General features: G+C 47.1%; 1 protein-coding gene across 5 annotated transcripts in view; it reads right to left on the bottom strand.

The window, feature by feature from the left end:
• Positions 1-399: 399 nt before the first annotated feature.
• LOC111847425 (nuclear factor 1 C-type-like) overlaps positions 400-10,265 on the bottom strand; it is a 68,193-nt gene continuing 58,327 nt past the window's right edge. For all 5 annotated transcript variants that reach the window (XM_072704060.1, XM_072704059.1, XM_072704061.1 and 2 more), the window contains one exon: positions 400-9,096. In XM_072704060.1, the coding sequence (XP_072560161.1) occupies positions 9,076-9,096 (21 nt within the window). In that variant the 3' untranslated portion in view covers positions 400-9,075. The remainder of the gene's footprint in view (positions 9,097-10,265) is intronic.

Below are 10,265 nucleotides of genomic sequence, written 5' to 3'. Positions count from 1 at the left end.
TCCTTCAGTGTGACCCAGGACAGCGAGACCGTCCTCCTTTCTACACAACGTGCCGAAGTGGTGGCATGAACGCCGCCTCACGCTGCAGCTCTGCGTGCGCTGGTGCTGACAAGAGGAAATTCTGCATCCTGTCAACGTTGGGCTCGGAATTCTGGGAAATGAAGTTTCGCCGCACAAGCCCAGAGTCATATAATGCTGACAGGATGGATGATTTCCTGCTCATGCCTGTGACGGTATCAAAAAAGAACAAAAAAAAAAATTCTGAAAGCATGTCAAATCTTGCTTACCTGCTTTTATCATCCATAACCACAGCTCTGAGGTCAGATTCCATCGGGATGCAAAATCAACACGCTCCGCTGGGGGGGACAGATTCCCAAAAACGAGGCAAAAACAAAGACCTGTAGCATAGCTTGTTTATTTTCTTATATTTTTTTTTTTGCATAGGGAAACATACTCACTTCCAGTAATGCATCATGAGCATATGCGAACTGCAATGGCTGAATACAACGTTATAATCAAATATTGTCAAAGATGTAAAAATGATCCCTTCACACCAGAAGGAAAAAAAAAAACAGAACACATAAGTCTAGATGTCATGTAGCATGAAGCCATTCTGTCGTCTCTGCATTTGTTTTCTGTATTGTTTGACCATGAACTTTTTTCCTTTTAAATAAAATATGAAGCGTTTCTGTTCGATTTGTGCTGGAACTCAGCATCCATGTACATTGTCTCTGGTGTGAAGGGACGATTTCTGAGCAGCAAGCAAGCGATTAATGATAATCTACTATGGTAATATTGGAAAAATATGAGAAAAACAAACAAAACAAAAAAACCCTTAACACTGCATTACAGTTGTCTGACAAACGCCTCGGCCTTTGCTTTCCACAAAGTAAAAGTCAACAAAGGGAGAATCTGAAACAGCATGCCTTAGGAGAAATTTCTTTAAAAAAAAAAAAAAAAAACCACAAGAACATACACATCTAAAAAGCAGGTTGTCACAATGGATTGAAGCCCTTTTTGGTGGGACTAAAGCCCCCCCCCCCCCCGAATTGATACTTAGGCCATAACGCGTGTTAATAACACTAATAAAACTTTTTAAGTTTTCTTAAGTGACAGTAATTAAGACCAAAGTTCCTCCAACAGTACGTCTGTAGAAATTGTGGATGAAACAGATGACAGGACTGATTGGTCTTTTTCTATGGGAGGGGCTGGGATTCTATTAAGAACATTTCTGTAGGTGACATTAAGACACTACAGATTGTCAGTGTGCTCAATTCCATCCAGGAAGTGACGGGGGGGGGGGGGCAACATAAAATCAGTTCCCTGGGCCCATGGTGACGACCTGCGTGTTCAGGGCGCCGCGGACGACTGAACGAGGACGCAGGGGAAACTCTGACTCGGGTGACGGACTCAACTGCACACGAATCTCTCGGAGAGAGATACAGAGCAGCTCACAGACTGAGGGAGGAAGACAGAGAAGAATCCAGCAAATGACAGGCACTGCTTATCGAGAATGACTTTTTTGGTATCTTCTGCTTATAGCTTCTCATTATTATGTATGTTCACCTGCAGACTTCTCAGGACTGGAGGGGGGCATCCAGGCAAACACAAAATTGGTATCGCTTTAACGGACTCTGAGCAGACAACAGGTTGTATGAGACACAACCAGCTCCCTAGTGCCACGTAGTGGTGAGGTTCAGCCACCACAGGAGCATCGTATGTCAGGTGCCAGGATGCGTCTCCATGATGCTACCCCCTTTGCTGGAATTTCCCCGCCCACCAGCCACCTCAATTTGCATATGATTTGCATAAAGTCTTACTGTCGACCGATTAGGTCTGACGGCGGAGCTTGACATTCCGAGCCCCAGAACATTATACTTGCTGTTTCATTACAATCTTTTTTTTTGGGGGGGGGGGGGGGCAGGACTGGGGGAATTCCCAAACAAAGGAAGTAACATTACTGTAGAGACAAAGGGGCTGAGGTATTTTCGCAGGGGCTCTGTCACACATTCCTGTAACGCCTCTCATATTGCCTTCTTTTCGATCTCCTACCATCCCAGAAGTGCATTTCACTCTTTAAACAATAAACAGTGTACATCATTTTTAGCAGAGCACACAGAAGCAAGAGCTGTTCAGTTTGAAAACGAGCCCCGACACACAGACAATTGCATACGGCGTTTCTGAAGCAGGTATTGACACTTCAGTTTATTTTAGCCCTTGTTTGAATCAGGGATGGACAACTGCATTCGGCATGCTGGCTTCTGGAAAAAAATCTCGACGAATGACTCTTTCGGAGCTTATTCTGAAACCTCCTGGTATCACCAACCAGGGGTGATGGAAACGTAGCCCCACAGTCCGACCCCCCACCCCCCCCCTCCCCAGCAAGTTGTCCAACCCTTGCATACGGCAAATTCAAAGTTATCACACCAAAAGATTTTGCTGAGAAATGAAAGCGGTGATTAAGAAACTGTAGTACTCGTAAAAGAGGCTTTTTGGCTCTAACTGCAAGAGTAGCTTCAGGCTGAAATGACGGATGTTCTGAAGGATCGAAGCTCTTACTGCTACATTCTAACCACATCTAGTCAGGAATTGCGCCTTCAATGCTGAGCCTCCAGGGGGCGACCTAACGGCCCGGGATGCCTAATGTCAGGATGCAGCCTGTACAGGTGAACCGAGGAAGAGTGGCCGACCTCGACCGAGCTGTGACAGGAAAGGCACTGAGAGCCCAGAAAGATGACGACCGTGTCCAAATGCTGGGCCATCATCGAGGGGACGGGCACCGCTAAGAACCCGAAGGGTAGAGGGAGGGCGACAGCGGCCATGAAACACCAGGCCCCGGTCAGCCACACCCGCCAAAGACGCGGAGCATTCCAAGCAGCAGAAGACGTCAAAAAGCAAGAGGACTGGCAACATTCACCGGTTAATGTTACGCATAGAAAAAAAGCAAAGATGGAAAAAACACAAAGAAAACGAATAAAATTAAAGCAGCTGTTCTAGCTCTCGTTCGCTGGCTCTCTCACTCTTTCCCTCTTTTTCGTCCGTCATCTGTTTTCAGGTTGGGTTTGGAAGATACTTCCCGGGAGAGCATCTTTGAGTCATCCCCCCCGGAATGTCGGTGCCAGGATATTGAGTCCGGCTTGCAGAAACTAAGAAGTGATGCGTGTGTGTGTGTGTGTGTGTGTGTGTGTGTGGTCTCAAGGCTTGCAAGGCAACAGGAGAAAAAAAAGAGACCGGCAAGATGATCCGTGGCGGAAGAAAATGATGGAATTTGCATATTCCTTTGTGGGTAACCGGGTGGACGACTCTACTTAAAACAACAAGTGAGGTTGAACTGACTGTTGCCAAAGTGTTGGCACGGTAACCCAAAGACAGGTATTTGCTGAAGGAATGCATTGTGGGTAGTGTTCACACTCTTTCCACTGCATTTCCCTGGAAGGAATTCCCATGATTTATGGCTTCGCCACAAGCGGAGGACAACAAAAAGCAAACACAAAAATGCGACTTTCCTATAAAAATATATTTACATGGCATTCCTTTGTTTATACACCAAGAGTGTTTTCTAGAATAAGGTCTAATGTTAATTAGCATCCCTAAAATCATGACAATCACTGCAAACAATGCCAATCACTTGGAAATTAAAATTTCTTCAAATTTTTTTCTTTTTATTTTTTTTTGCGATGATTCTTTGCGATGTGGAGTAATTTCAGCCATCGCCGGCGGCCATTTTTCAAAAGAGCTGCTTTGGGAGATATCAGTGCTCTTGGAGCAATGTTTTCATCTCTATCGCGAGTCTGAGTTAGGTGTAAAATGGGGAGGGGGGATAGATGATGTAGCGGTCCCTTATTGGCTAGGTTGCCATGCAGGGGGCAGGCTTCAGGCACCTTGCCACTTCCCCCCAAGGTTCCTGGTCACATCTGTGACCTGGCTGGGGGGGCAGCTGGCTGGGGGGGGGGGGGGGCAGCTGGATGTAAGAGGTGGGAGTGGAACAGTGCAAATCATCACGGGGTGTGAGATGAGGCTACAGGGGTCTGTTCCCACCCCGGTAAGGGCAGGGCTCGGCATAGTGACGGGGGGGTCTGACTTCCTGTTTTGATGTGCAATAGATCTCTAAGCAGCTCTTCGGTTAGAGGCTGCCCTTTAGACGTTCTGACGTCACTTTTTCAGGATGGGGGATTTCTAGGACAGCCATAATTCTGGGCTCTGGCTCAGGGGAGAGACCCCCGCCTCACTGCACCTCCCGTTTATAAACAAATAGAAAACGTTGCTGTGCTGAGTGACACGGCAACAACCTGTCAGCTCTTCTGGATGTGACTGGGCGCTGTTTAACCGACACTCCTCTACTGACTGGGGGGGGAAATGCAGGGAAGCAGCATCGCTGCCCCTCAAGAGAAAGATGGGCATGTAAACAAAATCCCCAGCCCTGCCATCCAACTCAAGCTGCCAACTCAGTACTATATACTGCCTAACGTTCAGCTGGACCTTCCCATCACGGTGAATACGAGTGCATCAAACGCCTCCGTACCCATAATACTCCTGTCACACGAAATAGTAACAAATGGCAAAAAGAATCATCACCCACCATCTCGTCTTTCAAATACTGGAGCGTCTTTGCATCTTTCAACCCTGGAAGATACCGACAGGTTAAATGAAGAACGCTTGTTCCCCCTCCCCACCCGAAACAAGTGCTCTCCTGTTGCTGTATCTACATTCACAGACGCCACTGGCCTAAACGAAGACAGTTTGCCTGTTTGTGATTTCCGCTAAACAGGAATTGACCTGTGGATGATTCGCAACGCTAAACATTCTGCCTGAAGACAGTGCAAAGGATAATTTTTTGTACATTACTCATTGTTTAACAAAAACAAGAAATCAAATAGGGTATAATAGAGAACTTACTAGAACTGCACATCTCATCACCCCCACCCCCACCCCTCATTCTGGTAAAGCAGCTTAGCTCACAAGGTAGGAATGAGACTGAGGTTGCGCCAAACCTGTGTCACATTTTTAAGTGTCCCCCGGGGACCCAATTTCTAAGCAGCGCTCAAGTTCCACTACTTCCTGCTGCCAACATGACGCATCCAATCAAAGTGCGGCTCCCACCAGCTCGTGCTGCGGTCTCGCTCTAAGTTAGCTTTCTGCAGCCGTATAACACCCACATTATGGGATGGCTCGGGAACATCAAGGACATGCTGAGGACCCCAGAAACACAGAAACACTGGGCCCCTAAGTACAAGAAACCAGTGGGGGGGGGGGGCTATAAGGTTCGGAAAGCCTCCTCAGGGATTCCCCACTTTTCGGGTGTTATTTCCTCACAAACCCAGGTAGTTTTGCTGGATTTGTATTTGGGGTGATGCTGTGGACCAGGGTCTCCGCTTGGCCTGTCTACGCAAGGATCTCCCTCAGCGAATACCTCCCCCAGGCCTCTGCTCTTAAATACTTACTGACCATCCCAGTCACACATTAGAGACTCTGGGTGGGTCCAGCAGCAAAGAGAAAATACCAGGTGTAGATTGAAAATCGGAAGGGTGACAATGTTGCCGCCCTAGTGGTAGATCTGGCCCAGTGTTTCAGGCATCTGCTCCACCCTGCTCCCCTGCCACGGCTTACCCATTACCCCACAGCCGCACTGCGGACAGAGACAGAAAGGGCCTCATATAAGGGCCTCATAGATCCGCTCGTCTTAGATCAGACACACCATACTTCACTTAACTGTGTAGTGCACCAGGCTACCTTTGGTCAGCTTTGACTAGAAACACACCTTTAAATACCACTAATCATTCCACGCGCTTTATATTCCGCGGAAAGTAGATGCTTATTCAAGGGAGTCAAAAAAAGTTACCTTCAGCCAAACGTTTCTAACATCTATACAGGAAAAAAACTGGTATTGCATATTTTCATACATTATTACAATAATACGAACTGGAAGACAGATCATAGGTACCGAAACAAGCATGACTAGAAAAAACAAACTGGATTCAGTGGATTCACAATGAAGCGCAGGGAAACTAGGGAGGAAAAACAGACAGGAGACCCAGCCTTAGTCTAGCGCCCCTACAGTATCGGAGGAATTAAAAACTATTTCACATTGTTTACTCCTTTACCTAAGATTGTTTTTTAAAAAATGCTTCTCTGTACAAATGGCAACCTTTCCTTAATTAATTATGTTAATTAGAATAAGATAAGCATTCAACATGCAGCATTTTTTTGTTTGTTTTTGTGCAGAGACCGATTACATAAAAACAGAACAAATATTTTCTTTATCTGTTAATTACTTTTAACCAAAAGGCAAGGCACATAACGTGGCATATAAAATCTCGTGCAAAGTATAGAATTTATGGGGAAGGGCAAATGGAACACGGAAACCGACGGCGTCCTGCACATACCCGATCAGTTTGACTTTCTCGTTATTTCACGGGGGTCATTAAAGGGACAGACAGCTTCCCGTGGGTTTTAGCTACCGCAGCCTTTCAGTCGTGCATATTCTCCTAAGTGTCACGCTGGTCAGTTAAAAAGAGTAAGAAGAAAAGTAAAAGCTAAATTCACGTGATTTCCTCATTTTAAAGCACCATGCATATTATATAGGATTCCATAACAGCACCTTTAACACAAAGTGTTTGTATTTTTTAAATAAATGGAGGTGTTGACTCAGCTCGCAGCCGCAAAGCAAATCCCAAGCATCGTATCACAAAGTAATCGACGTGCATGAATGGGTTTCCCTTGAAAGCCATTTTAGCCTTTTAAATATATATATACACACATATTTGTATATATATACACACTTATCTCTTTCTATATAAATATTGCTTTGATATGTGTCAGTTTGATTATGTAAGCGCTGATAGCAAAATTAGAGGGTTTTCTAAAAACGTCACTCTGTCTTGGGATGATGTATTTATTTCTGTGTTATTTTTTTTTCCTTGTCTCGTCCCCAGCGGTATAAAAAGTGTCCCGGACGGAGACGCCAGTGTACACAAATCAGCGTCTGAAAGGTGCAGATCTTTAGAGAACGTCTAGGTTCGTAGTGCGTCACGCATAAACCCCGCCCCCGGGTCCTCGCCTGCAGTCCCACCCTAACCCCACCCTTGTCCCTGTCCCGCCCCTGTCTCCGCCCCCACACAGCTCCTGAGGGTCCTCCCTCTAATGACAGAGCCTCCTACTTTGTCTTAGGCACTTTTCATGGCTTTGTGACTCGGGTTCGACGCTGAGGTGTCCAATCCCGACGCAGCGTCTCATCGAATCCGACCTTCTGATATTATCATGGCTAGGTCTCAGCGTGGCATCTGGAAGTGCCAATGGACGGGCGCTGGGCAAAGGCAAACCTTTAAGCCCAGAGAAGTGCCACTGTCCTCCCCATGGCAACGCCGCACATGCGCACACACACACACACACACACACACGGGTGGAAGATCCACGACCCGGAAGCCTGACTGCGTCCGGTCACATGTTCAAAGGGGAGGATTGACCAGAAATGACAGGAGAAACGCACAAAAACCAGGGCCTTGCCGTTCATCATTCACCAACAACCCCCCCCTCCCCGCCCCCCCCCCCCCGAATCACAGACAGGGACGGGACCACGGGGTGACATTAGCGGTTCTGATTGTATGAAGAGCTTTCCGGAAGCCAATGCTCAAAGGTAATGTACCCAGCTACCGAAAGAACGCAACAAGTCTACTCACTAGCTCTAAAACTTCTACGGACTATGTCTGTCTTGCAGCATCTCAAATGATTATGCCAAAACATTAAAAAATAGCTGCTAAGGAAGGAAATTAACTTTAAAGTAGTGCAATGTCTTTCATTTCCAATGACATTTAAACTAAATACATAAAAAAGAAAAGTTTTCCTCACCTATGACCTCACCAGTCACCCCTACCAACCTGCTGGCCAAACCACGACACACTCCGTGTTTAACACGACGACACATTCCGTGTTTAACACGACAACACACTCCGTGTTTAACACGCCCGGCAGCGGTCAGAGAGGGGGTAGGCAACAACAGAGATTATTTTAAATTTCCCTCAGAAAAGGAAATACTAATTAAAGAGAGTCTATTCTCTGGAGACGAGACCCTTCTGGACTTGATGCGACCTTACTGTTTGGGACATGGGGAGCAGGGAGGGGCAGACCTTGCTCCTGAGCTAGGGGGGGGGGCACATGAGGAAGTACTGTGGAGCAGCCATGGCGGGGGGTATGTGGGGGACACTTTTCTGTCCCACCCTGAACCACTAAGGTTCTCAGACGGGGCAGTGGCTATTTGACAGCTCATACTTATTCCTCGTTCCCCCCCCCCCCCCCACTCGCCCCAGCCACCCCCGGCCTCACCGTGTCTGACCGTCGCCGTCGTGGTAACCGCCACGATGCTAACAGCCAGCAGCAGATACAGCAGCGACCTTTAGCATCCATAGCGGAGGCAGCCCGCTGAGTGTTAACAGAAAAGGACGCCCCCTTTGGGCGAAGGAGGTGAACAGCAGAGGCATAAATGATTGTCAAAGTGGATTTACAAAAAAAAAAACAAACAAAAAAAAAACCTTTGAAACATTCCTTTCTTGTGACCCCTTTTGGATCGGGGCGGATTCCCGAAGCTCAGGATCCCATCGAGGCGGGAAAAGCAGCGGGACGCCCCTCTGCCCCCCCATGTTCGCCATTAGGAAAAAAAATGTCATTTTGCATATATGAAGAAGCAGAACATTAAGTAGCTGAGCCGGGGGTGGGGGGTAGATGCGGGGGGGCGGGGCACTTATTCCCATGCGCTGGGTGGAGGCCAGCGAAGAAGCGTGTCTGCCCCCTCTCTTCTTCCTCGCCACCCCTCATCCTCCTCTCTCTTTACTGAGACACAACATCCTCTTCCTTCAAAAGGCCAGTTGAAACATGTTACATCATGATATATAAAGGTGTGTGTGTGTGTATATATATATATATATATAAAATATGTATATAAGTAATATATATATACACACACACATATATGTGTATATACTGTATGTGTATACAGATTTGTGTTTCCCTCCTGCATCGCGTCCAAAATTCCAGAAAACAGTTATAATCTCATATTCATGTGTTCTTGCCAATAAGTGTTCTTCAGTTCCCCAGGTACCAGGACTGAAAGAGAGAAGGAATAAAAGATATAGGTCAACGGTCAGGGCGAGGATCCTTCTGGAATGGGGCTTCACTGACAGACAGACAGACAGACAGACACAGACACACACAGAGTGCAGGTTTTCATATCTTTGTGGGGACCGTCCATTCATTTCTAAGGGCATAATCCTAATCCCAACAATGACGCCCTTAAGGCCCAACCAAGCCCTAATCCTATAACCACATGTAACTAAACAATATATAAGACTTTTGACATTTTCAGTTTCTTGATTACAGTCCCAGATTTTCATAAACCTGAATTCCCCCTTGTGGGGACCGAAAAATGGCCCCCACACCATCGAAATAACAGGTTTTTTATCACACTGTTGGGACATTTGGCCCCCGTAATGTAATATATACATAAGTACAGACACACACACACACACACACGCACTCACACAGCTGGAGCAACTGGAGGGTTAGAAATGCACAGAACAGAAAGTGGTGCCGCCTCAAGGTGTGGGGGGGGGGGGGGGGGTTTACACACCTGCACGCACAGCTGTGCCCCCGATGGCGGGGAGGTGGCGCACTGTTAGCGGATTAGGCTAACGGCGGGGGTTAATGTTTCCCGTAATGACATTAGCGAGTATCACGGCGCGTGGGAGGGAGTCGGCCCGCTCTCCCAGCATGCCGTTAAACTCGGAGACCTTCAGGAGACTCAGCCGGGTCTCTGTCTACGTTTTTAATTAAATTACCACGGAAAGACAATGGAAGAAACAGCCCCCGGCCGCTGTCACCTGAAAGGGCTGATTCTTTGAGAGAGAGAGACAGCGTGTGTGTACTTACGGGACTCTCTCATTAATTACCTTTCCTAATGAAAGGTGGCTGCTGTCTGTTTGTCATTAGATGTCATGTGAGTGTAGTCAGGGTGGAGCAAACGGCCGCGTCTGCGTTTTTAATTAAATCCGCAGATGAAAGGCGCTGCTGCCGCCACAATGGGCCGATTCTTCCAGCCGACGCATCTGAGCATAAGATTGAGCTCCAGAGCTCTAAAACACCCCTAACCACGCCCTCACCCCAACATAATCAGAAATGAACAATTACTTAATTTATGAGACAGTTTCATCTAAAGTAACGTAGAATCGAGAAAGCAGGGGCAGTAGCTTGGGGTGAAGGGCCTTTTCCGGGAACCA

Source organism: Paramormyrops kingsleyae, chromosome 21 (genome assembly GCF_048594095.1).
Source record: "Paramormyrops kingsleyae isolate MSU_618 chromosome 21, PKINGS_0.4, whole genome shotgun sequence".
Classification (NCBI taxonomy): domain Eukaryota; kingdom Metazoa; phylum Chordata; class Actinopteri; order Osteoglossiformes; family Mormyridae; genus Paramormyrops; species Paramormyrops kingsleyae.
The sequence above is the reverse complement of the archived record's forward strand: the minus strand, read 5'-3'. Positions and strand labels throughout refer to the sequence as shown.